Source organism: Pyrgilauda ruficollis, unplaced genomic scaffold (assembly GCF_017590135.1).
Source record: "Pyrgilauda ruficollis isolate IOZ18807 unplaced genomic scaffold, ASM1759013v1 scaffold10, whole genome shotgun sequence".
Lineage (NCBI taxonomy): Eukaryota > Metazoa > Chordata > Aves > Passeriformes > Passeridae > Pyrgilauda > Pyrgilauda ruficollis.
This window is the reverse complement of record NW_024508101.1, coordinates 16457022-16484812: the sequence shown is the minus strand read 5'-3', so window position 1 is coordinate 16484812 and position 27791 is coordinate 16457022. Positions and strand designations below refer to the sequence as shown.

General features: G+C 41.9%; 1 protein-coding gene across 1 annotated transcript in view; it reads right to left on the bottom strand.

Annotated features, from left to right (window-relative positions):
* The window catches only part of DOCK3 (dedicator of cytokinesis 3), a 179625-nt gene continuing 151834 nt past the window's right edge, over positions 1 to 27791 (bottom strand). The window contains exons 40-56 of the mRNA XM_041462709.1: positions 25071 to 25157; positions 23378 to 23482; positions 19409 to 19550; positions 18549 to 18715; positions 17932 to 18018; positions 17294 to 17473; positions 16229 to 16312; positions 14859 to 14975; positions 14336 to 14457; positions 12727 to 12862; positions 12091 to 12172; positions 10068 to 10220; positions 6570 to 6688; positions 5567 to 5654; positions 2117 to 2239; positions 1474 to 1556; positions 1 to 991 (exon numbers count right to left, since the gene is read on the bottom strand). Coding sequence (XP_041318643.1) covers positions 485 to 991; positions 1474 to 1556; positions 2117 to 2239; positions 5567 to 5654; positions 6570 to 6688; positions 10068 to 10220; positions 12091 to 12172; positions 12727 to 12862; positions 14336 to 14457; positions 14859 to 14975; positions 16229 to 16312; positions 17294 to 17473; positions 17932 to 18018; positions 18549 to 18715; positions 19409 to 19550; positions 23378 to 23482; positions 25071 to 25157 — 2382 coding nt within the window. The 3' untranslated portion in view covers positions 1 to 484. The remainder of the gene's footprint in view (positions 992 to 1473; positions 1557 to 2116; positions 2240 to 5566; positions 5655 to 6569; positions 6689 to 10067; positions 10221 to 12090; positions 12173 to 12726; positions 12863 to 14335; positions 14458 to 14858; positions 14976 to 16228; positions 16313 to 17293; positions 17474 to 17931; positions 18019 to 18548; positions 18716 to 19408; positions 19551 to 23377; positions 23483 to 25070; positions 25158 to 27791) is intronic.

Genomic DNA, 27791 nt, shown 5'->3' with positions numbered 1-27791 from the left:
CAGCTCATGCACCTTCCAGCCTGACAGTTCATAGAATCCCTGATTTCAGCAATGAGCTTTCAATTCTGTACAGCAAAGAAATATGTCCCTAGTGCAACTGCTTCTACTCATGTGCGTCTCAGAACTGGGAGGAAAGCAGGTTCAAAATCAACTTGCCACATTCCCCCCGTTTTCCCCTCCACTTAAAATTGTATTTTTCAGCTTCTGCAAGTCTCTATGGCTCATATGCCGTGTGATGTGGTTAAGAAACTGCAGAAGGAATAAACTGTCCACTGCACAGAAAGTTAAAAAACATAACGGAAAGGTGTAAAAAGAAATTAAAAAGGAAAGCAGCAACCTGCCATGCTGGCCCAACTTGCTTTTGTGGGCTTCAGACATAACCTTGCGGCAGTAGAAAATCGGTTTGCTGTTCTCCGAGTCCTGCTGTCTCTCTGTCGTATCCAGACCTGGAATGCCAATGCCAGCTGCGTACCAGGAGCTGTCCCTACTGCTCACTGATGCCGTGCTCCCATGCCACCCTGGCCTGCTCTTCCTTTGCACCACTCACTGGTTGGGACACTTTACGATGCAACGGGCGGTGTTTGTCATCATCTTCAATCATCATCCCCTCCTCGTTCTCCATGTTCGGCAGCCGGGAGTGGTAAGGTTTGGGGGGTAAAGCAGGAGGGTCCATGGTGTCCTGAGGAATGACTCCAGATGGAGCAGAGTGGCTTCGGCATGGCTGGGATTTGAGCGACTCCAGGACATCAGGCTCAGAGAGACTGTACCTGACAGGGAGGTAGGGTGTCTCTAGATCTTCGTCAGTGTTCCAGGCCTGGCTGGGCACAGAATCCATGGTGTCTGTGCGAGGAGGTGGTTCAGAAGAATGTCCAAAATTGCTCTCGCTCAAGGAAGAGACACCACTGCTGGCACTGCCCGATAAAGTGGAGTTACTGCCATCTAGACCAGACTGTGGACTGGTGGGTGATGCAGGGATAGGATGAAGAGGGGACTGTTTGGAGAGAAACAGAACCAGGTTAAAATTGACAAAGGAGGCAATGCTGCATCTTGTGTGTTGATCCTCATTTCAGCTTTTGACAGTGGTGTTAGCAACGGCACAGTTCCATTTATGTTCAGAATGTCAAGGATTATTGGTTTACATGTATGGAAGTACCACTTGTGGGCAGACAAGTGCACTCAACAACACCAGAGCTGTTAGAGAAATAGTAGCTGAGGTGATGATCAGGGTGCTGAAATCACAGCATATGGTGCAAAAAAGGAAAAGGGAAGGACCTACAACCTGTGAGTTATTTCTATAGCATTCAGCTGTGGCATAGGTTAAGAGCTTTCAGTGGGTTTTCTCATGTGCAAGTTACTAGCATGTTATAAATAGTGTTTCTGTGTTCACAAGCTGTTTGGTGGGAGCAGAGAAGGGGAGATCCCTTTCAGGAGCCCATTGTGCTCCTACATCCCTCTCTGCTCTCCTGCCATTACCTTGCGCAACGTTCGTGCGGGCAGTGCCGGAGGAGCATCACTGAGCTGGTGGTGGAAGGCATCAAAGTGCAGTGAGTAGTGTCCTGGAACGAGACAAGGGTCAGAAATGCAGACTTGTGCTGTTTCATTGCAGCCACAGATCTGGGTTTAGCTCTGTAATGCCAGGTAACATCTCCAAATGCTGCTAATGCCAGCCTAGAGCTGCCTGTCTGATGGATACTGCGGAGTGCATCTGTCACACACAGGCTGCTAAGGAGAAATTAAGGGCAGAGAGAGATCTTTCACTGCTCCATTATTGAGAATCTCATGGCAAGGCAATAGGCTCTTAAACACTGAACATTTGAAGTTTCATTCTGTAAGCTTAAATTACTGCTAAAGTTGGTCATTGGTAAGAAGCCACACCAAGCTTCAACACTCTCAGACTTAATTCTAGTCCCAAAGTACACAAAAGTCCACATTGCTTAAGGACTGCAAGAATTCGAAGATTTGGGAAAAAAAATTGAAAACCTAGAAGACCAGGAAAGACTATTCTGGTTGTTTTTACAGGGGTGGGGGCAAAAGGCTATAGTCAGCTTTTAGGTGTCTGGATTTGTGTGTGTGTGACCTGCAGGGTTTGCAGCAGGCCTGCTGGGCAGGTCCTTACCATGGGGCAGGCTTCGGGGAGGCACTGGTGGAGCCAGGACGCTCCCAGCGTGGGCAGACAGGAATGGCAGCGCCTCTCGGCTTCCACTGTCCAGGCTCCAGCTACTGGGTGCTGCTGGCACAGCTGAAGGATTGAAAAAGATGTGACTTGGGTAACAGGACAGGGAGTTTGTGGGGCCAGCACTGGCTTTCCAGCGTGCTCTTCAGCAGCAGAGAGACAGATTCCAGGGACTCGGTGAATGGCAGGATTGAAAGCACAGAAAGGCTACAGAGTGTTAAGTTTAGAGATGCTTTGTTAAGGATGTGAGAGTTAGGTGATTGCAGGGTTAGTCTGCCCAGCTCCCCTCCATCCCTGGGCTCATTTCTATAAAATCTGAAGAGCCGTAGGACTCTGGCAGGATTTTTGCAAATCAGTGTGGAGGTAAAAATGAAATCCCACCAAAGGAAGGGTGGCTGGATCTCAGGTGTGAGCTGTCCTGCTTTGTGGGGAGTGGTGACAAAGGAACATGGCAAAACCCTCTGGAAACACAGGATGGTCTGTGGCTGCACTGCAGGCTCAGTAAGGACTGAATAAAGGACATGAAGGAAATTATACCTCAATCTGTTTCAATCTGTTGCAAAAGAAATTACTTCAAAGCTCCAATTTACTAAGCTACAGAGTTGATAAAGAGCTTTGATGACAAAATATTTAAAGACAACAGTTTGGCCTCCTTGTATTACAAAGTCTCCTGAAGAGATCAAGCCTTTGTGAATCAGGAAGTATAGAGAAAGCAATGCTTGCTGCATTTAACAGACAGTGAATATTAACTTCATGGACTTGGTTTTTCATAGAAATAAAAGCTGCTTCTTGACATGAACATGAACCTTTTTCAAGATCTTGAGAATTCTGTCAACCTTGAACATTATTAAAATGCACCTTCCTTCCAAACAAGACTTGATTTATTCTGAGACATACAATAGTTGTATGTTTATTTAAAAACAAATAATCAACTGCAATTGCTTCAGATTAGCAAAGAAAGAAAAAAAAAAAGTAATTAATTGAGCCTGTCAAAGAAAACTGAGATAAAAATAGCTTTTTCCATCTTCAGTTTGCAAAATGGAAGCCTGGAGAAATAAACATGGAGTTTGACATCTGAAGAGGATTTCTCCTTAATTAAAATGCCTGCAGCCATTCTTGGTACATTTCTTTCTAAAATGACTTTGAAAGGTTTCTCTTTTTTTTTTGTCTCCCTAGTTCATGTAGTTAGCATGAGCATGGGCTCCCCAAGGCCTAAAATTCCCTAAAGTAAAAAAGATCACAAAGTGACAGCTTCATAAGACAGAACAAACCCCATAAAAATATAAAAGTAAATGTTTTTTTCTTAGTGAAGAGAGACTCTTAGCCTGAGAACCTGAGAAAGGCATATGAAGAAGAATCTTGACGGAGAACAGGTTCAAACCAGGGCCTACCTCTCTATGTAAGTAATGTGGCTCCAGATGGATTTTCCCTGTACACATGCCAGAGTGCTCTAATTTGCACTACTGCAGTTGGTGTCAACAGGCTAAAACAGAGGGACAAAATGCAACAGCAGTGCCAGCCTTGCTCATCTCTCCTGCCATATCCCATCATGAAATGAAAAGGAGAGAAAACCTGATTTGCTTGGCCTGTAAAACTATTGCTGTGCTTGTTGTTTTGAGGTTTTTTAAAACACTGAGATGCAGAATGAGAATGTGAAGAACACATGGTACCCCAGTGAAAAATCCATTTATGCTTTCTCAGTGTTCCCTCATTCACAGCCTTTTGAACATTTAGGAGTGCTGGAAGAAGGTGGGATGATTTTGAAGAGTAGCTGCTGCCCAGTAAAACCAGTGTTTTAGCCAAAATGCTTCAGGGAAGAACCGAAGCAGGGAGCTCCCAGTGCTGTGACTTAAACCAAGTCTCTCTCTGTGACTGTTCAGTGGCCAAGTTTAATTAGTGGGGAGGCTGCATTTGAACCATTCTGCCCCGGGTGACTGATGTCACAACTGTCACTGGGAATTACCGAACAGAACTTCTGACACGGCCAGGAGAGGGTGGGGGAAGTCAGGGCCCTGACTGCTCACAAAATCCAGGGCAGATGGCATCCCAACTACATAGAATGCTGAGGGTTCAGGCCTGCCAGCAGCACCTGTAATGCCTTTTGCCACCAGCCAGGCACAAGAGCTGGGATTCCTGCCTCACCATCCCCACTGAACATCACCTGTGTCCTTTGTGGCTTCTTAGGGATTCTGTCTTTGGTCTCCTGGCACTGAATACCACAGTTCTGCATAACATCACCCACAGATACAAACTCAAGTACTTTTTCCTAGACAGACAATAAATATTTATCTACCTTCTTTTTTCAAATCTTTCTCCTCTCCAGTACAAAGATCTCACCATCTCTGTTACATGTTTTGTTCAAACTAACATGGATGGAGCTCTTAATCCCTGACTCCCCATCTGAACTCTCTTGTCATCACTCATTATTGTCATCAAGTCATCGTTCTGCCATTTATTCAGAACTGGTGTTTGGTTTCAATCTGGGCTACTCATGTTGAAGTAGGGGATTCTGATTTATTAGAAATTCTAAAATAAAATTTGGAATTTTTTTTTTTTAAGGTACAGTTTAGTTCTGGCACAGCTACTGAAACAAAAAGAGATAAAAATATGAGTGTGCGATGTAGGTCAGACTAGATAGTAGCAGTGGTCTTTCCTGGCCTTAAATCTTTTGAGATCCCATTTTTCCCAGCAATACATGACTGTTGCTTGCTTAAGCAGCCTCCTTGTCTCAGATTTTGATTCAGGAATTTTGCCCTCTTCTGCTTTTTCAGAATGCTGCCTTTCAGATAATTTTTGAGCCCACCATTTTGTCCATGGCACCTCCTTCACAAGCTGTTCCTTTTCTCATACACCAAACAAATTCTTTCTCCTCTTTCAGTTTTTTTCCCCCCTGCAGGGACTCTGCCTGGTTTTTTTTTTTCAAAAGAATGAGTTAAAAAAGCATATATTGCTATATGATAAACAAATATAAAACTACCTCAGAGAGAGATTATGAGGAATGTTTGTATTTTGAGCAATACATGTGTATTAAGAAGCAGTATAACTCATAAGTAAAAAATATAGTCCCAGTCTTGGGCTGTTCTTAGATAACTTCTCATTTGCTGCTTTGCAAGTTTGCTTGATAAAGGCTGCAGGAATTGTTTCAAAAACAAAATGCTAAACTCAGAAAGCTTTCTGAAATAGGGAGGTCTGTGCCACCCCACCCTACTGTGAAGGCTCTGAAATGATGGCAGGTTGGCAGAAAGCCCAGTTAATTAAACTGTTAATTAGAAAAGTGTGAGAGAAATGCACTCCGCCAGGAAATGTAGAAGCCCATTTGTTACTTGCTGTAGCATGACCAGAGGAATAATATTTTAGCTAGCAAGCATGCATGCTGCAGAGGAAGAGGAGTACCTTTCTCAGCCACAGACAGGTTGGGATCACTGCAAGGTTTGCATGGTCCAATCATTTGCTGGATCAAGGCGCGCTGGAAATTTGGAGGCTAAGAGAGAAGAAAGTTAGCAAAGAAGAGTTAAAAAAAATAAAAAAAGGTTGCAGACCAGCTGGGGCAACATGGGGACTTTCTGTTGCTTTTTTTTAGCAAAGAAGTTTTTAAACTAAAGATTCCCTGGGAACCTTAAGCCGTGCCTACCTCGGCAGGTAGTGCAGTGCAAGATGAGTGAAATCTAGGGTCTAAGTGTGCTGAGGGCCCACAGTTCCTGCTCTCTGGAGGAGTTATTTCAGACTAGCTCTAGCCTGGCCTTGTGCCCATTAGCAGCTGCAATACAATGTTTTCCCTCTGAAGCTTATCTTTGGTTTTGTTTGAACACTGACTTTGCATGCTTTGAGACAGCTCTCCAATGCAAGTGTGGTAAGTGGGCAGGATCAGGAGATTCCTTTCAAAAGCGCAGGCCAGGGTGAGATTTAAATGCTTACGTGTAGGAACACTTTTCAATTTGTCCAGGGAAATTAGAGCACAGATTTTTTTAAAACCATGTATCAGTATATTACTTCAGCCTCTCATGGTTTTTGATACCTCTGGAAATCATAAAGTTATTTAGAATAAACTTGGAGACTAGACTGCAGGATGGATGGCCATGGTTCTAAACAAATAAAGAAAATGGTGTGACTGCTTGCAATGGGCCAGGGCTCACAGGATGAAGCTGGGAAGTGAGTCCATTTTCACAGGACGGGTCTGCTCTTTTAATAGCCACTACAGTTTGTATCAGTCAGCTGCCACAGTGAGTGTCTCCAGAGGGGGACTAATAAGAAAAGTTCTGCTTCACCTCAGGAAATGATCCTAAGTTGCTGTGCTTTCCAAAAATAAAAAAGAAAGCTTTAAGGTGATCAAAGCCAGCAAAAATACAGCCACAGTTTCAGGTGGTTGAAGTGACACAGAAGAAATCAGAGCTGCTACCTGTCCGTTTTCCATGATAGCTGCGGGGTACATGGCGCTGCTCGGTCGGTCCCGGTGGGCTGGCAGCAACATCATCATCTCCCGAGAGTGGCGGTACTTATCTGGTAGAGAGGGAGAGCCTGTAAACAAGTGAGAAAAATCACGTACACGGGACAAACAACAGCCATGTCTCTGCGTGCCCAGGGATCTGAGTCCTCCTGTGCACTTGGCTTGGACGCATGAGCTCACAGGACTCAAGGAAACACGGTGCCGAGCCCACTAAGCAGCTGACTGTTGGTGGGTGCATAGCACGAGGATGGAGTAAGAACTGGCTTGTTGTATACAATTAAGGACATACCACGTAGGGCGTGTAAGATGTGTGTGTCCCTAGTTGTATGTTGCAAAGTGCTTCCTTTCAACACAAAAAAAAGTGGGCATCTGCGTGGAATCAGCTGTGGCTGTGCCTAATGCTCCCTTGCCCCATAAAGTATTGTAGAGTTACAGAAATGCCATGAAATTGTTAATTTTAGGACTGAATGTGAGAGAAAAGGATAAAAGCTTGAGATACACCATTCAGTTAAAGCAGAAATCTCTGGGAAAATACTTTATTCTTTGGTTCTGGATAGAGGTAAGTGTTGCCATTTAATTGGTGCTATCTTGGTCAGCTTCCTCTTGTTAAAGCAAACCAACCCCAACAATAAAGAGCATATTCTATAAACATGAGAGGCACTTTGCTTACAATGCTGCTGTAAATGATGATTACTGTTGTGTTGCTGTACTGAGCCCTTTGATGACACCAGACATTTACCAATGCCTAGACTTTTATAGTAGGAATAATAAGGTTGATTTATCTATTAGTTATCTATATAGTTGTCATTTAAGGTATTGGGGTATTTCATGTAACAGCTTCCTGGCAGGTGGAATTACTTGGGACTCATGTCCTTCAAGATGAGTGCTACATAACAATAAACCTTCTGATGTGCAACAGCTGACAGTGGATTTGCCAGAAGAATGATTCTCATTAGTGACTTCCTAAAGTCTGACACTACTGATACACGCAACCCTTAGGATGCACAATATTAGGCAGGATTGATGTTGTGAAGCTGCTGAAGTGAGCGGTAATTTGCACTGATTGTTTGATTGCGTCACAAACACGCACTGAACAGATGGCAGCACACAGCGCATTACAGAGCCATGCCGGCTTTTGGGGAATACATGCCCCCTCTGGCAAACTTCCACAACCACACACATTACCTGGACAGCACTCCAACATATGAGCAAAGGCATTGGTGCTGGTTGATGCAGCTTTTACCCCAGCAAAAGCAAACATGCAGTTTTGGGGACTAATATTCAGCACACAGTGGAAGGAACAATGTGTCCAGCAGAATGCAGGATAAAGTCCTACAATTGCAACATTTCCATGAGGGGGGGCAGATGCCAGATTAATCTACACCCCCACTCTGACATGAACAGTAGCAGAGTATCTGCATTCTAGTCCCGAACCCATTTTCTCCCCAGACATAGAACAGAAACGTAATTAGACAACATTCTTTGCTTTTATGTACAACATTAGCTTGGAGAACACAGTGTTAACGCTTTGTGCTGAGTCTTTTCCTCACAGATCACAGGTAGTCCTGTTCTGCAGGACAAATGTTAAGATGCTGAACTTTTAGGTGTGCCCAGAACTACAGTGCAGCACAGCCTATACTGCAAACTTTCCCCTTTTTATTTATCTTGTCATCCTTGCTCTTTTATATCAAAGACCAAACCACCTCTACTGTTGTCAGTTTATATGGAATTACAGCGTCAAAAGACCTTCGACTGCAGGACCTGAAAAATCCCACATGTGCTGGCAGAGTGTAGTTTAAAAAACTGGTACCCTAAATTTGTCATTAACTATAGCTATAGAATGGTAACAGATTATGCCAAGTGTCCAGTCTGCAAACAAAATTTAAGTATTGCTGCTTTGGACAGACAGAGAGCACAATAACCACGGCTTCTTTCAGGGACTGTCAAAACTTAAACAGCAAAGTCAAAAAAAGCTTCTAAAGCTTCCAGAGCAGACAGTGGCCATAATAAAATGCTGCAGCATGTGTGAGGGCTTACTCCTTTTAGCATGTAGCTTGGTGCACTTGATGTGTGCAGCACTGTAGGTACTTTCTAATGAGAAAGGAAAACCTGTGCTAAAGCCAGAGATAGTTTTGCTTTTTTAAATTATAAATATGTTAACCCACTTTGACAAGTATTAATTTTAAGGAACAAACTGAACGTTAATGTAAACTCCAGACTCATTGAATCTCTTCTCCTGGTTCATAATTTTTATTATGGTTATGAAAAGTTTGCTCCTGCACCAAATCGTAATTTTTTGATTTAAAAAGGAAGTTTTAATGTATGTACGTGTATTCTTGTGAAGTGCTGAGTAAGACACCAGGACTCATTTTCTACACCTTAACAAGGGACAGTGTTCAGGAAGCAGTAGGGATGCCTTTAGAGGCCAGTCAAGTGTCATGTGGGAATTGCTTTTTGAGTGCTTTGGAGGAGTCCCAACTTATTTTAAATTAAATTATTGACAAACCCTAACTCACTCGTAGCTCTTTCCAGGCATTTTTGAGTTACAGTTTCTTGCTTTCTGAACCCTGGCTTGTGTAATCTTTTAACTGCAGTAAAGTTCTGCAGTGCCTCATGAGCCACCTCAAATGAAGCCAAACTGAACTGAATTCCTATTGACCTTTTACACAACAACAGTGGTGCTTCCCTGACAGGGAAGAAACTACTCAAGGGTCAAGCCAGGTGAAAACTGAGAGATACATACTTGTAATAATGAGTAACTACTAATGTCTATTGTTAGCACAGAATCAGCAAATTCTTGCAGTATTCTGAGTTCAGTTCTATCTAAGGCTTCTGCTGTAACGTGTATATATTATAACTAGTGTAAATTTTGATGCCTTAATCTGCAGTTCATTGGTAAAATCAAATCATTGATCAGCTTTCATGATGACTATCCTTTAAAAATTCTTTATACATTAATAGCTTAGTTACTTTCTTTGGGCAAGCCAAATAATCACCTATTTTAAAGATCCATAAAAGGGTAATTTTTTGGAAGGGGAGAACAATTTAAATTCCTCCTGGATTCTTAATACAAAAGGCCGTGGCTTCCTTTGGTCTCTGATGGAACTAATTTGTTATAAAGATACCCATCTCCTCAGGAAAGGACTCTGCAGTAAAACAGAGAAGGTGGCCTAAGTACCTGCATTATCATTTGAATAAATGAGAGGAGCATTTAAAAATCAGGCTAAACCCTAGAAATTCTACCCAACCATGCTTAGGTTAAAGCGACAGGTGACAAAGATGTTAAGTTGATAAATTTAGATGGCCTTTATGAAATAAATTGTTGGTCTTTGTCCACTTCCCATCTGACAAGTGTTCAGCTGCAGCATCGTGACTCTCGTAGCTTTGTTGGCAGTCTCAGCAGAAAGGCCAAGGGTTGGATGGGTCATGGAGACTGAACTATCCTCTCACCTCTAGAGGTGGTCCCTCCAGGACAGAGATGAGGCACATGGATGGGGGCAGCGTGGGGGAACTTGCACAGCTGCCGCCCATGCTGTATCTGCTCTGTGGGTAAATAGAGGGCTTCAGCCTCCAGTGGTGTCAATCCAGCACCTTTCACCAGCGCTAAATTAAAAAGAATATAAATAAATACCAAAAAAAAAGGAAAAAAAAAAAAGGATAGAGGTGCATTGGCAGAGCTGCATGTCACATCTGTGAAGTACCTTGCTCCAGCCAGTGATACTGGTCTCATTTTCACAAGCATCAAATTCACCCAGTTAAACAAAATAAAAAGAAGAGTCACCAAGGAGAAGAACACAGCTGCATTACCACAGTGAAATTTAAGTGTAAGGGCTTTTTCTCTTTAGGAAGAGCTCCATTTCCAACAGCAGTGTTGTAATAACCAGGACAGTGACTGGCACACTGGGAAACACACATTGCATCTGAGACCTTACTAGAAGTGAAATCCCATGAGTGGGTAATGTCTGAATGCTGTGCTCACCTAATTTAACAGTGAACAGAACAGCAGAGAAGAAATGTCGTATCACAGGCTATATAAGTATTTTTCAAACTCATTACTTCTCTTACTGTTTCCCGTTTGAAATCTGTCTGGGTCCCATCCCTGGGAGGTGCTGTTGGCTCACCCAGCAGCCCAGACCCTTTGGAGCATTCATCACGTTGGTTTCTAAGCAACAGTGAATAATACCGTAAAGAGGGAAGCTGGTGATGCTTTGCAGTCATCAGGCTCAAAAAGACTGTCACAGCCTGCCACAGCCTGTCACTGGACTTCTAAAGTGGAAAACAGTGTGAAACAGTACAGCAGCAAAGTCTTCAGATCCCCCCAAAGATTCACATGCCAGCTGAGGCACATCTGCTATCATGTCTTCCTGACAGGATAGCCCTCTCCTCAGTTCCATCTTCCCTCTCCTGTTATTCTGGTTTCACCTGGTTACTGTTTGTCATGATTTTCCTTCCAGCCCTTGGTAATTAGTGAAGCTATTTGCCTTTATTTGAAGATGTTCACTTCTCACCTTTCTACTCCATCTGATCCCTCAATTAAATCACCTTTCTGCATCTGTGTCATAACAACAGCCAGTCAATTAGGATTTTACTGACAGATGGAGCAAAAAAGCCCCAAGACTGCTTGAGAGAAAGGGCTCTTCTCCATATTCCCTCTCCATCAGGAGACACAGTATTCCCCTGTATGGAAAAAGGGGTAAGATTTAAATATCAGCCTTTATCTCTGACTAAATCCTGGACACCTTCTTCAGATGCCTGTGAAAAGAGGTGTAGAACCTGCAACCGAGAACCCAAAATGAGAGGAAAAAACCAAAAACCTTTAAGAGAAGTTAAGAAAGTCAGGAGATCACATGGAGTGGTTTTGCTTCAGCTGGGGAAGAAAATAATTAGCAATATCAAGACCAGCTACTGTAACACAAAGGCAATATGAGTACCCGCAGAGTCTGCTTTTTTATTTTCCCTTTCTTCAAGAATTTCCCAGCAGGGAAGCCCTTCTTTGTCTCCATTATTTAAAATTCGTATCTTTCAATATTCATTCTATACATCTACTTTTGTATACATTGTTTCTGCTAAACTGCCTCAAGTCCTTTTTTGTCATAATTTCTTTAAGCTTGTAAAATTATTTCTTTGCCTTTGTCTTCATGATCTCTCTTTTAAGTACTATACCAAGGACTATTCTTGTTTTCCTCTAGACTGCGTGCCACAATTTTGTGGTGGAACAATGGAAATCATTATGAAATTCAACCGCCTGAAACCAGCATGTATTAGAGATACATTTGATATATGGATGAAAAAAAACCTAAATGGGGAATTAAACCATTTGTAAAGAACAAGTATTGAAGAGGTATTTACATGTCCAAAAGAGAAACAGTGTTACATGTCAGTGCAGGTGGTGTTCCACCTGTAAGTCAGCAAGGTTGCCAGGTTTAGGGAACCCCTGCAGGTGCCCCCCCCATCAGGGCCTGTCCATGCTTACCTCGAGCGCTGGAAGGGGCAGAGTTAATCATCTGGGATGGTGCTGAGTGAGTGGAGCTCAGGCTGGAGGTGGAAGGACTAGCCTAGGATGAGGATAAAACAGAGACATTGGTGACTGAGCCTTGGTACCTGGGCTTAGGATAAACAAGCTGCCGAAGGCAGAGAAACCATCGAGACAGACCTGAGCACATCAGTGCCTTAGGGATTTACCTGCCTTGGATGAGCCAGCGCAGCCTCTGCCCAGATTCAGTGCAGGCCACTGCTAACCTGCACTCAGGACTGTGGGACTTGTTCCACCTCCCCAAAACAAGAGCAGCACTAACTGCCCATGTTCAACACGGCAGGTAAACAAAATGGGACAAAAATCTCACTTTCTGAAAGCAGCAGGGTGACCTTGGACTGCAGTACCACAGTTACTGTACAAACACAGGAGATTTCTTCACAAAGTTAATCTAGTCAGTTACTGTCATATTCCTTGAACAATGTTAGATTCTACCTATTCAGTTCTTTGAAAAAAAAATATCACAGACAGATCCAAGCATGTGCACAGGTAAAGTGTACTGCTCCTAAGCAAAACCCTCTGGAACATGTTTTGTGCTGTTCCCAGCCACTGCTCCTGGCTGTGCTGGAGCTGTACCTGCATGTGGTACATATCCTCAGCAGTCTCCCCCACAGAGCTGTCTGTCAGGATAACCAGGTTTCCTGTTTCACTGGAGGTGTGCGACGACAGGGAGGATGAGGAGTGTCGGACTGAACCAAGCATGTTCAGTGGGCTGGAAAAAAACCAGACAGAACAAGGGCACAATTATTTTTTAAACCTGTTTGTGAAGCCTGATTTTTTTCCAAACTAGTAAGTACCTGCAGTTACCTGCTGCTTTAGGTCACCTCTAGATGTCAAACACTTTTGAAAAGGCCAAATAAGCTCAAACAAGTCCATAAATGTGGGTAAATATGAAAGAGGTGACAAGAAGATTACAGGTAAAACAGAATAGTACACAGGATGTTGAATTTCAGAACCCCAACCCAGGGTAATGTCACATCATGACCTTGGGTGCATATTTATTTTGTTCATAACAGAACACACTGAAACCACTCACATTTTTAATGCTAAGATGAGTGGGAGCAGCTTAAAAATAACATTCCAAAGGAATCCAAGCACAAGAGACACAGGTCAAAATCCAGTTTTCCTTATTGCATGCATTGGGCCTCAGCATTACAGTTGAAGGCGATTTTGTAGCTGACAGTAAATTAATGCAGCCCAGCTGGTGTGCAGGCTGTACCCTGATCTCCCTCAGGGAATGAACTTTTCTTCGTCACTCTGAACCACACACACAAATACATTGTACACTACAGCATTTCCCTAGTTTGTCCTAAAAACTAAAAAAGCCTTTACAAAGGGAGGAGTTTTGAGGAAAAAAAAGGTTATCACCCAGACACTGTTTATCAACTGCTAAGCCGTGGGAGCAGCATGAGCTACTCAGTTTTAATAGCATAAAGAATGTCACCATCCTGGATTCATGGACCAACTTTCCACAGCTTTTTATGCCAGCCTTTAAAACCAGCTAAAATATAGTGACCCAATAAGAAAAATAAACACAGAAGAGCAATTAGCATTTTCAAATAAGCAATGTTGGCTGGATATAAAAAACACTATTTTGTCCTTGTATGTTTATCCTCTGTCATTATCTCAGATTTAATATATGGGCATTCAGTTTGAGAAAGCACCACAGGGTCATTTTCTGATGTACTGATCAGAACACCATGGCAGCCTTTCTTGTATTTGGCTTCTGCTTTGATCAGAATTATAAAAATAATGACGTTAACAATTTTGATCCTTCAAAATGGGTACATATTGAGTTGGGTTCTAAAACAAGCCATACAATTTTCCTTTTATGATAGATAAGGACACAGTTATTTGCTGTTGGTGCAACAGACGTAGGAGAGGTTGGATCTCTGAAATCAGATTGAGTCTGGAGAACTGAGTAGCGCATTTGTGTTTCTGCCGCCACAGTAAGTAAAGTGATGGAATCACACCTGGAGGTGTTCAGCATTTGCTGCAAGTTGGATTTCTCAACTTCCTTATTCCAATTCTCCAACTTCAATAATTATCGCTGAATGAAGACAAAAGGCACTTCTGCCTGAACTCGTGCTGCCCCTCCTGCAGGACTGCTAAGCACTCCTCAGATGCTGGAACCTTGGTGGCACAGCGTGCAGGGCCCCTGGGGTTTGGGAGGAAGAGGGCTCACCTGTGTCGATGCACCAGCTTGATGCTCTCTGGGCTCATGGGGCCGTGCGACACCAGCACGTTGCTGCGGGGGGTGCTGGAGCCAGAACAGGCCGGGCTCAGCTTATCCAAACCAGGCAGCTCCTGCAGGGCAAACACACTGCAGCTAAGTCACTCATGGAAAACTGCAAGTTTTCTTCATTCGTGCTACTTCCAGTTATGGGACTTCTTTTGAAGAGAACATCCAACACCTCCTGGTAATCTTCCTCTGTCTTACATAATTTTCTGCTATGTGAAATAGCAACTGAAAATTAAGCTTTACAATTGCTCTGTGATACAACAAACAACATACAAATATTAACAATTCTTGCTGAAAGGCCAAGTTAACATATTTTATACAACTGCCTTCTTGCACAAAAATCAAGAATTCATTTGGTAATTTGGCAGTCCAGTAGGTTCAGTCAATGCTGTATCAGCCTAGTTCTTTGCAGGTGACAGATATTTAATCATATAATTCAAAAATGGAAAAGTGACTGTTGGCTTACATGGTACAGACTGGATCGCATCATCTGGAACTGATCTATCAGTTTCTTATGCAGGGGACGCATTTCGGGATGTACAAATTTCTCATGGACTGCCAGACCCACTCCTAGGACATGTACCTGTGAGAAAGAAAATGCAACATCAGAAACCCAAATAAATTGTGTCTACGAGAGAGAGCAGAAGCCTGTCCTGCAGTTCTGGCAATGTGCAAGGAATATGCCACTGTCCATTACAAGACTGCTGGCAATTAAGCAAGCCCTGGAGTCCTGGCAAGTTCATACTACTCCAACAAGTATTTAAGTGTGAGACAAGTACATTTGTGTCACGTTGCATTGCTTTTCTTAGGAGATAACTGCAAAAAACAAAAAGCAGCTAGATTCTCTCTGCAGAGTGAACAGCATTATGCCCTCACACAGATAATGCCCTGCGACAAAAACTCCTCCCAGTGCCAGGGTCTGAGCTGCCAGCAGAGACTTCTAAAAGGAGTTTCTGATAATTGAGACAAACAGCAGCAGTGTGGCACATGCAGTCACTCCTCCTGTTCCTCATTAGTTACTTCTAAAGGTTACTTTTTCAAAGGTCAAACATACAATATTAATGATTGAATGAGATTATATAAGGTCTCAGATGAAAGAAAATAGCAATGATAGGAGGCTCAAGATGTATGTAATTCCCTACATGATCCAAAGTCTGTACAAACAATAACTAATTAATCTTCAAATATCTCCTGAGGATTGAAGGAGATAAGCATTATTTTACAGATGGGGAATCTCAAATGCAATTCAGTGATTTGTTGAAGAACAAGCCTAGTAGCTCTATTCAGATTTGGGCACATTGTTTAATGGGGTATATCTTTCCAAACTTTCAGTTAAGAGGGATGTGGTTATCTGATTTCATTTCCATCAAAGCATCCCGCAGCTTTATCTACCAAGATGTTTCAAGGAGACACTATGGAAAAATAAAACTGCAGATAACATAAATAGGCATTAAGTCTTCATATGTGGCTCTGCCACTTGAATCTCAAGCCTGACCTGTCCTGCCTCCGATTATCTTTGAAATTTGCTAGGAAGACATAGTTCAAAATGCCAAAAATGAATGGCAGGCTTGAAATGCAGCAAGATGTCCGTTGGGTAATAAATGTAGAAAACAAAATTAATGTACTTTCAGCTGAACTTCACCTCACATCCCGTAAGGTGAGCGACTTGTCATAATTGCCTTGCCCACTTCCCTCTTGTTTTTTGTTTGAATGTATTTACATCTCCTGTACCAAAAATCTTTGCTTCTGAATGAATCACTTGGATCTGATGTTTAGACTGACTGCTGATGAATCCAGACAATATAGCAATGTTCTTCTACACCTGAAAAATAGTACCTGTTCCTGCATGAGTTCCTTGAGCTGGGTGATCTTCTCTGCGTCTCCGGGGTGCTTTGTGATATAATCCTTATCAAAAAAGGCCTGCAGGAAGAGGAGAAAAAAAGTGCCTTTTGCTTATGGGAAGGTGTTTCACCATAACTTGGAGTCAAAAGATGAAAGGAAAAGGTCCAAAAATCTTAGGAAAACAAAAAATATATTAAGGTAACAGCAGAGCTTAATTTTATTGTTTTTTAGCACTCTGGGATATAGAGAAAATGGGCTTGGCAGCTGAAACGATTCTGTTGAATCATGACTCTGACCAAGTTTCCCCCTGTGTCAGTGATGAGCAATACCACTAAGCCTTGTATCTTCCAGTTATTTGAATTTTATAGTTTCCTTCACATAACTGCCTAAAGCTAAAGGAATTTAGTGAGTAAATTGGCAACTAATGTAAAGCCTGAAGAGCATTCTCTCCAGGCTCTGCTGTGAAGACTCATCCCAAACCCCTGAACCACTGCTGCAATTTTTCAGTATTTTACCCTAAACCTACCTTTTGCAATGCTCAGTTTAAGTAACAGCTTGTCAGACATTATGCAGGATAACGCTGGATGTTGTATTTAACATCATTTTAGTTCTACAGCAAGTCTGAAATTAGCCCATCAGCAAAGATAATGGTTCAATAGCATGAATTAGTGGTTTTTCCTGATTCCAAACCTAATCAGTTACCACCAGTCCCACAGCCTCTATTGCAAAATGAATTTATAATGTAAACAGTATTAAAAAAAAGCTGCTTCACTGTTTTACCTGCCAAGTGAGGATTTCCAGATAAGCCAAATGTCACCTGTGAGAAACCCTGCTGTTACCTGTACCTATTCCATGTGAGATCACAGCTCCACCCCTGGAGCCTCCTTGCACGTGGCTATACAAGCACTGATGAAGAAAAAGCAAGTAGGGGGTGTAACCCCATCTTTAGATAATGCACATGAGAATTTCTTATCTTACTAAGCCATATTACCATTGAAACAGAAATGCAAATAAAACTGAGGAAGGGTGATACTCAATGGGAAGCAAAGCCTGGCTCACCTCCTGGTACCGCGCAATTCCCCCGTTAACGGCGGCATCAATCACTCCGTTCAGACACATGCTGAGAAGATTAATGTTGCCATGCATTTGTTTATGCTGGTACTGGCTTATCAGTGTCCTCAGCTCCTGGTTTTTGTTCTCAACCACTTGAATAGCATTTTCCAAAGGACTTACTTCAACCTCAAAAGCAATAAAATATACTTTAATTCTGTGGACACTTCACTGAGATTTATTATCTTCCTTGTAATAAAATGGTACTCCGGGATTGTTCAGTGAGCTCCCTTCACTTCTACTGCTTTGTAGAAAATTTGCTACATTAACAAACTCCACTGTTGGCAGTGCTGGATTTCAGGTCACTCGGTTGCAATAATAGATGTCTTTCTGTATACTGAAGACATGGCAGCAATGCAATTATTCCATCCTTTTGGCACTGTCTCCATTATACTATTAGCTAATACAATTCCCCTGGTTACATTCAGCCATTATTTAGATGAAGTGGTAGAAAAAGGATGTATTTAACTCTTGGTAAACACCATTTTAAACTGCAAGATTTCAGCCCAACAAGTTTTAAGCTGCCTATTGCATGTCCTCAGTAACTCATCATTTCGACCCCCAGTTACAGGAATTATGAATGTTACCAGTTCTCTTCTCTCCACTTCAAACCAGCGAGAGATCCCAGGCAAACTGTGAGTCAGGGTCAGAGTGGTGCGTTCAATCCACAAGCTCTGCAAGGAGTAATTGAGGCTGTGAGGAACAGTGAATCACAACCACATCCTCTGTACTCTTACTACAAGTGCGAAGGGGGCAAGGCTCAGAAAATAACGCATTAAACTCCTGAGCATTCATTCTGTACAAGGTCTTCCTGAAAGTCACTTAAACAACAAACCAGGAATTCAGTAAGCTTGAAACAACACATTCAACATTTCTATTACTTTTTTTAAGTTGTCCAATCACCAGTTGTGTCATGAGACCCAAGAAGACATTGTAGACCTATGTGTCAGTAATAAAAAAGAAGTCCAGCCAAACAAACAGTGTCTGGGCACTAAAATAATTCACCTTTAAACTGGACAATGCTTTAAGCAGGTCAGAACTCAACAATATTCAATCAGACCACGGACTTAACCTGTTACTTGAGTTACTGTAGTATCTATGGCTATGAAATCAGGAGCTAAAAGGGTCTATCTGCATAAAATAAGAAGACAGTATTCACCTTGAAGAGATGAACACTTAAACATGGCTTCTTTGCTACTTCTACCTTAAATTCGTTCTCCTTGTCCTTGGGGCCCTTGTGGAAGGGTCTGTCGTAGCGGAACTTGCGGATGTTGTTGACGCGGTAAAAGCTCTTGATGCGATCAGGGACTCGGTCCATTTGCAGCACGTCTATGTTGTCTGGGATGGGAGTCACTGCATAGATCTGCAAATCTGGTAATTGTGCAGTCAAAGAAAGCTTTATCCATGTGTTAGGAAAGACAAATAGGAAACAGCAACCCACACAGGAGGCTCCATTTGGTGGCAGAGACATTACGGTTCAAATCCTGCACAGGATCCACGCCGTTCTCTCAGAAGCCAAATAGCGTGGGTTCCATGACTAAGCTCTGCAAAGTCCCTGCAGTCCCCTTAAATGTGATGTGGTTCAGTCCTTAAATGCATTGAGCATTGTACAGGTGACCAGCGAGAAGAATGAGATTCAAAGCCTTGGGTATAAAAAGGTTCAACAGTTATAAAGAAAGGGAAATTGCAAAAAAGTAACATACTGATGTAAGAAAAATAAGCAGAATGGAAAATAGAGCTTTGGAACTAGTATCTGTTCCCAACAAAATATTGGCCAAGAGAAGGTATCAGGAATACTCCTAAGTACACACAGTATGTGTGATGCCAGTGCTGTTGGGTAAAGCATTAAAACATGGATATGACCAAGCACAGCCCTTTCTCTTCTACATGGAACATGACCTGCACTACTCCCTGAATAAAAAGTCCCCGCTCTTTCCAACATCACGTCGCATAACAAACCAGTTACTGTCTGCTGCAGACAAGGTTTGGTGTTGTCCATATCCAGCTCTACCTCTGTGCTCTGCCCCAGCTCCAGGGAGAGTTTACCCTTTCACAGAAGGATACACTGGGCATCACACTGCAGTATGGAGTCATCAGGGTGGTTTGGGTGCTGCATTGCGATGGCCTGGGGGAACTCGCTCAGCATCCTCTGCTGGAAGGCTTCCAGCCTCTCATAGTCGTGGCCCCGACACACATATTCTTTGTTCTGCAAGGAGGACATAATTATAAGCATAAATTAGTGTCCTTAAAAGTAATTTAAATTCTATTGACTTCTGTCTCACTTTAAATGTTACTTCAAAACCAAAGGTAAATGACAGTGGCAATATGCTAATGTGAAAGTAGATGTATTTTGTCCCTTTTTCTTTACAACGTATTTCATGATGAAGCAATGAATGAGGAGACTATTCCACTGATCTCTGAACAGCACAATGCCTCTGATTCAGGCACACCCAGCATTCAGTCTTGTGGTCCCTTCTTACCTGCTTTTCAGAAAAGGCACTAGTTTTAGTTGGACTATATTGAAACTATAGTTTAGTAGCAACTAAAACTTAAGTCACCAGCTTGGCTGTTTTACACTGGGAAAGCTGCTGTCAAATACAGTTTATACCAGATGGATAAAAGTCCTGAGGTTCTGATAGAACAGAGGGAGAAATATGTTTATCATTTTATCAGTTCTCCTTAGAGAGAAGTTGCAACAAACTATTCACAAAAATGACTGTTTAATCACTGCTGTATTATCACAGCCATACAACCCAGCCCTGATGGTGATGAACAATACAAGCTCAGGAACTCCCCTGTCAATAGTACAGTAATACAGAAAAGCTTTACCAAGAATTCCCAGTGGCCACTTAACAAATTCCCCTTCAGCCCTAAAAGCACTTTCCTCTTGATGAACAAAATTTCATTTCTGCTAATAATGGAAAGCTGCATTTAGATGACTCTTGAGGCATTAAACCACTGGTGCAGAGTTCTTGGATGTTTTTTGAGCTATCTCTTAACTCCAAACAGCACGATACAGGATTTCTAAATTCCTCAGTGTCAGGAAGGTTGTATTCCAGTGTCTTAACCCTCACAAACCACAATTTTCATCAGTATTAATATCTCCTAGTGCAAGACAAATCAAAGCAGGCAAATTCTCTAATTTTGGTAGTTTGAACTCTCATACACATAATATCTAGAAGAACAGGGAGGGTTTTCACCTTCATAAAACAATTTAAAAATTTAATAAACAAGAACAGCCTTTTATTTCTTGCATTTAGAGGCTGCAGTATATTCAATAATGTGTTTTTAATTGCTCTGGAAAAGGGATGTGGCCAAGCAATTCTTGATCTGGGTAGCAAAATCGAAGGGAAAGTAGCAAAACCAGATCATAAAACACAGCCAAGGAATTCAGTTATCTCTGGCTTTGCATTTCAACTTTATGGAAAGGATCTCCTGCTCTGGCTGTGACATGTCACTTTGTATGCATCAGTCACAGCAACCAATGCACTGGGAGAAGAATCACATGATGAATCTTGACAGTTCAGTCTGTAATGCTCAAACTTTGCAGCTATTAGTAAATTTGGAGTGAGCCCATGTTTGAAGGTGAATCTCTTCATGACACTTACTGCTTTCTCTGTTTTAGCTTTTGATTGTAGCAATCTAGAAAACTGTAAGCCTATAAATAAAGTTATTGTGATTCTAAAAATAATGCCCTGAAAACACCTCAAAGCTAAATTTAATAAGACTTCAGACAGATGCCAGCACAAGATCTCAAAACATGGCTTCTCAGGCCTTGAACTTCTGGTAGATGGAAGATATGGACAGCTTTAATTTAAATTTACTTATGTAGAAAGGCTAGAAATAGATGCAGAATACATAGAAACACGAACAATGACTTTTCTAGACAAAGGGTCTTCAAAAATCAAAGATATAGAAAGAAGTAGTTATTTTCTGTCTTAAGCTATACAGCAATAGAAAAATACATGAGAAAAGGACTTGGAGTTATTTGATCACTTTAAATCACTCCCGTATCCATTTGAAGATTTTAAATCCATGTAAATCTTTTTCTTCTCTAGAATAGCTGCTTCCAATCTCTTTACAGTGTGATCCATGCTGATGTGACTGCTAATGGGCTTAGTCTGTGCTCCACAATGTGTGTGCTGTATGGATCATTAGGGAGAGAAAGGAGGAGGATGACTTTTAATGAGATTGCTACATTAGTAATCTGCTATCAGAAGTACTGCTACCAAATATAATTGCAGAATTAACAAGGATTATAATTATGTACGCTCGTTTTCGCTGGTAATTTCTCCAGCCAAGGATCCACATTGTTACAGCACTTTGCAAAGAGTCAGGGCTGAGCACAGGAAGCTCAAGCAGTGTCAAACACCTTGGCCATGCAGGATCCCAGGTAAAAGCGAGGATACACAAGATATAAAGATAAGCTCCAGTCACTGACAGTACTTCAGATGTAGGAATGCTTGTGTGCCCTGGTGACTGTGTTGTCACTCACTTGCTGAAATATTTGTTGTTAGATATAAAAACCAGGAATTGTCAGTTTTCTCTGGAGATCTTCATGGGGCAGCTCCGGGTTCACACTGCAGCACCCATCCTTTCTTTGGATTCCTTTGCAGGGGTCTTCTACACACTGCTTCTGGCTGCTGCATTCTAAATTCTGTGAGGAGCAGCTGAGGGAGGAGGGGCTCAGACTGGAGAAAAGGAGGCTCAGGGGGATCCTTCTCACCCTCTACAGCTCTCTGATAGGAAGTGGTAGCCAGGTGGGGGTCAGGCTCTACTACCAGGGGACACAGAATAGGAGGAGAAGAAACTGCCCCAGGCTGCACCAGGGGACATTCAGGCTGGACATCAGGAAAAATTTCTTTGTGGAAAGGGTTGTCAGGCATTGGAAGGGGCTGCCCAGGGGGGTGATGAAGTCACCATCCCTGGAGGTGTTAAGAAACAACTGGACATAGCACTTGGTGCCATGGTCTGGTTGACAAGGTGGTGATTGGTCAAAAGTTGGATTGATGATCTTGGAGGTCTTTTCCAGCCTAAATGATTCTGTGATTCTTTAATTCTGGCACTGTTCACCTTCAAATAACATGAAACCATCACCCTTTATGCACTGGTATTTCTTCTCCTTGACTAATTTCAACTTGCCTTTATTACCCCTGCCTGAGTTTCTATTGAAAGACTATAATTAAACCCTAGTGTTGAAATCCTTGTTAAAAAAACCACCAACTTCATAATAAGAGAGGAGTATAAGAGGGCAGCTCTCAAAATGGCTTGGCTTTGTATGACTTGATCCTGTGTACCTCAATTGGTGCCACCTCTTGTCAAACCATTCCTTCAAAGAGAACACAAACCACGCACCTCCAGTCCTTGAAAGCTTCCAGTTACCTTGTCCTGTCACATTCGATGGCATCTGCCATCAAATCGCAGGCAGCTCTTGGAGCACTTGTCAGATTGTATTCCTTCCTTGCTCTAAACTAGCAACAAGACATTGTATAAACAAATACCCATTTAAAGTTTGATTCCTCATTTGGAAGAGAAGAAAATTTCACTTCTTAAATGGATTGGTACACCAGCAGACAATGAGCTCCAAGTGAGGACGTGTCCAAAGAAGCTGTTTGGCTTTTGTCGAAGAGAGGAAATTTTCTCTTGAACAGAGCATAAGAGTCATCAGGCTGGGATTAGAATTCTGTCAAGTGAGACTTTTTTTAAAGTGTGATAATTTGAGATGATGAAAATTAGTTGTAATGACCCAACATTGCTGCAATACAGCATTTTGCTTAATATAGAGGCAATTTGTGCTGCATCTGCAGATCATCAAAAATTCACAGTGGCATGAGTCAAATTTGTGATCTCTGTTCCCAAGAACATTCCCAGTGGACCGTGTCCTTCAGTTCAGCCAGAAAACTGTTTTTATTTGTGCAGGCATAAAAAAATATGCTGAATAGTAGACATCATATCTCCAAAACAAAAATACAAAGCCTTAACAGCTACTCTGAGCCTGGCCACTTTGTTGCATCCTGTATAAGTCTGGCTTACCCGCAGGAAAAATGGGAATTTTCGACCATAAAAACCAACTCTGAAAAACTCCGGTTCTAAGCGCTGCTGTTCCATGATATTGTCATAATAGGTAGCTTCCATTTTCTGTGGAAGAAAGAGATAGCTGCTGTCAGACCCTTAAAGCTGCACTTAAAACATTAACATCTCAAGACTCATTAAAAAATCACATTACTCTTTTACCCCCGTGATTTTTTATGAAAAGACCAAAATTCTGTTAAAGATTAAAATTATTAATTAAACCAGTCTACATGGTGGAACAGACTAGAATATCACCACACTCATTTTACATTTTGGAAGATGACATATTAATTTTTCCTGGTTTATCTTATTTTAAATTAAACAGGTCTTGCATGTAATTTTCTTTGCATTGCAGAATTAATGGCAAAGCTGAGATTAAGATCCACATTGCCTGGCTCACAGTGTCCCATTCTCTCCTACAGATCAAAATCCATACCACTGCCTGGAAAATTACACCTAATTGGGTTTGCCTTAATTGAGTTGAGGGGCACGAAAAAGGATAAAACAAAATTAAATCTACAGCTCTGTGCACCAGAAGGTTTAACATGGAAGAAAAAAGTGGTTGGAAGGAAGAAAAGACTTTTTTCTAGTTCCAATAAACAGTTTTGTGGAATTGTGCCAACAAAGATGAAGAGTGGGATTTCCAGACCCTTTGGCAAACTGAACCTCGGTTGAAAGGCTCACAGGAATTTCACTGTAGCAAAAGGTGACTCTTCAAGGAGAAGAACCAGTTTGACACCGTTGCTTCCACTGCAAGGAACTCTAACTTGCAATATTGAATCCTGTTTGTGGTCAGCTCCCACAAACATTAATTCCCTTTCCAGGAAGGAGAAGGTCCCAAAGTCATTGCAGGAAGCATCCAGGAATGTGGTGGTGATGTGAATGGCACAGAGAGTGCACAGCCAAACTGGTCATGTGCTCTCTTTGGGGCCACTTCAGAGAAAACAGATTCTTCAGAAGTGCAGTTTATCAGACCTTGTTAGACAGGTGTCTTCAGATAAAAATAAACTGGACTTTTTAGAAAGAGAATCTAAACCGCTGTGTATATCCATGCAGCATAAATCTCAAATTTGGATACATGTATGCTACCCCAGGGGACAGGAGGAGATGAACTATTTTCACATTTAGAAAGTTTTTAAATAACAACAGGAACTTCAGCTTTTTCTGATTAAAGCATGATGCTGTAAATGTGCCCTGATTTCATCACGTGTTGGGTTGTACCAGAGGATCAGATCCCTGTAAACTGGTAAGAACGCCATGAACATTTGTCTTCTTCATTCTCTCTCTCGTTCATCTTACCTCACTGAGGCACAAGCTGTCCTTGATTCTTTTGGAATTAAAATGAAATATGTATTAAAAAATAGGATATTTTATGCAAAATATATGTAAATATGCCATTTCAATAGCAAGCCCAGCTCCTGTGTGTGTATGCTGTCTTCATATACTCACAGGATTTTACTGCTACCAGACTCTGGAATTATTTCAGTGGACCTACAAAGTCATCAATATGAATCAATGGCAAGGAGTCTCAGTGAATGCATGGAGCTCTATAAGGAATGTGATTATATTTAAATTCAGAATGCTCTGACAGGAGAGCAGAATGCTCTGGGGAATGAGGGAAGAGTCTGCAAGGAGAGAAAGCTCTGCCACTTACCCGGATCCAGCTGAGGCTCTGGTAATCATAGAGGCTCTCGTACTGGATGGCCAGTTCTCGGCACAGCGGGATGCCGAACTCCCAGCTCTGCGGGGCCAAAGCAAATCACACTCACAGCAAACACAATGCTACTGCCAGCTCAGCTGAGAGCAATATGGAAACTCAGTTCTGGGAACTCATTTGGTATGAAATGGCAGAGATTAGATGTGAAAATGCAATGCGGTGAAACCATTTCCATTAAATAGCAGATCAATTCCTTCTAAAAGATGGGAACAGAGGCATATGTTCCGTGGAAATTACACACACATACTGCTTGTTCTCACTGTTCATTTATGAGACTGGGAACTTATCTGGAGAAAGATAATAAAACTAACAATTTTTCTTTGTGCTAGACACCCCTTCAACCCACCCCCAACAGCTCCTTTGCTTCCTGCACTAGAACTCCCTGGAGTACTGAGTTAGGGCTTGGCTCCCCAGCAAAGTGCTCCCCTTCCCAGGCTGCTCCTTCCCACTGAAAGCACAAACTGTCAGGCAGTGGGAACACTCCAATACACATAACATCCTCAGAACTGACCTGCATTACTGCAGTGAATCAATATCCGTAATTCAGAAAGCCACACTCATTTCTTCAGCTCCCAGTCCCACACAATGGATCTCTCCTAGCACACCATACTCATCATCCCAGAGGTCAGGAGGGACAGAGACCCACTTTGGGCACACCCACACTGAGAGAAAGACTCTCCTGTTATCTCAAGTGGCTTTTTGGAGTGCTCATTTTACACTGAAATCTCCTCTTCCATTACCTTTTATCTGCACACACTGGAAGCCTTTTAGGGGAGTGGCTGTTTCTTACCATGCTTATGGTAAAGATTTAGAACACCAAGGTCTCAGGTGAACCTTTACTGGATAAAGTTTTATTATGCATTACTGGGCTAATTTGCCAGTTGTTTTACATGGGACCCTGCTGTAGTGAAAACAAAATTGATGTGTGAGTTAAGACTATCACCTTACATTTTAAGAATATCAATAGCAATATTGTAAATTATTGGAAAGAGTAATTAACAGCAATTATGTAAAATATTAGCACTTAATATGGAAACAGTTTTTCTGGTTGCATGTACCTTCACAAAAAAAAGTGAATCTCTACTGTTTCATTTAATTTGTGAGGCAGTTTACAGTGTTTCCCTTTAAGCCCACATTTGTAGTGTCTGTCCTCTCCTTACTACCACTTCCTTACTACAGCTCTTTAGCTTCATTTAATTACAAAAGCTTCAATAAAAACTTGCTAAATAAAATATTGTACAAGAATTAATTGGATATTCTGATAGTATTTGTAGTTTGGGAGAATGGGAGGCTTGAGATTTATTTAGATCAAAGCAATAGACACAAGAGGAAAGGAACTGAAAGACCAGTTTCTTGACTACTCTGAACATCAGTGAGGCATTTGTGATTTCAAATTAACAGGAATTCTGCTGTGTGTTGTCAAAATCCATGACACACAAACTGATCCACTGAACTGAGATCAACCATAGTCAGTTAGGTGTTTGTATTTGCAAACTCAAACACCACTGCATTTTTTCATGGTTGCAACACATTTTTTACAGAGATACTATACATAGATTTTCAGTCCTCAGCTGATCTATGTTCACTTCTAAAACCTCTAGCCAGGAATAAATGGCTTTTTTCCCACAGAGAGTGTGAGCAGTCTTACTTCCAAATGGGATGCTGTGACCAAAGCCTACCTAACTCTCTAATCTCTCTTCTGGACAGAAGCAGAAATCTCACCAGCTGTTTTCCCTCCAGGTGATCTGAGGGATGTAACCTTTTCATGCTCCTTTTCTGATGTCAATTAAATTAACAACGTGCAACCACATCTGATTTCTCTATATACTACCTCTTCTCATGTACCTTGATACCATTCCTGTCATCCTAACTCAGGCTCTCTCTTTGTTTCAGTTTCCACACCAAGAAATTCCACTGTGCTCCCTGAGTACTCTGCAGATACAAGATGAGATAGAGAAGGGAAGAAAAACAATATACAGGTAACTTCCTGAAGAGAAAATGGTTTGTAGATATTTGAAAGGAAAAGGAATAAATGGATATCCAGGTCACTGGAGCTTCAATTTTAAAATCTGTGATGCTGACAAGTAACATCTTCACAGTACAGATAATTAATATGTAATTCCATGTGACAGGCAAATGTCACTTCCCTCTTCAAATAACTTCCTGATGTCTCCACTGGTAATTTTCCTCATTAGTGCTTTCTGTTTTGCTGACCTGTGATGTGTTTGCATGTTGTGTGTTACTTGAAAGCCACATTCACAGGGCATTTATTGCAGCTTTCTGCTATGGCACCAGCAACTCTCAGCTGACTGCACACAGAAGGGCACAGGTAGAGACAACCAACCCTTCTGAATGCCAGCCTTTATCTACTCACATCCCAGTGTGCAGATTTCTTTTGGAAATGATTCCCATGAGGGTACACAAGAGAAATGATTTCAAGTGTTGGGTATGGAGCACATGATCAAAATCTAAGTGCTTTGGGAACTCTGCTTTGGGTCTCTGTGTGCACTTGGCTGCACTAGGGAGAACACACCCTGCAGTGCCAAGGTGGGAGCTGCTCAGAATTGTCAGCTAAACCCAGCAGTGAACTGGACAGAAAAGGGCTGTGTAGCTTTTGAGCTATTGCTGTGCAGAAACATGATCAGTCGGGTTCAAACT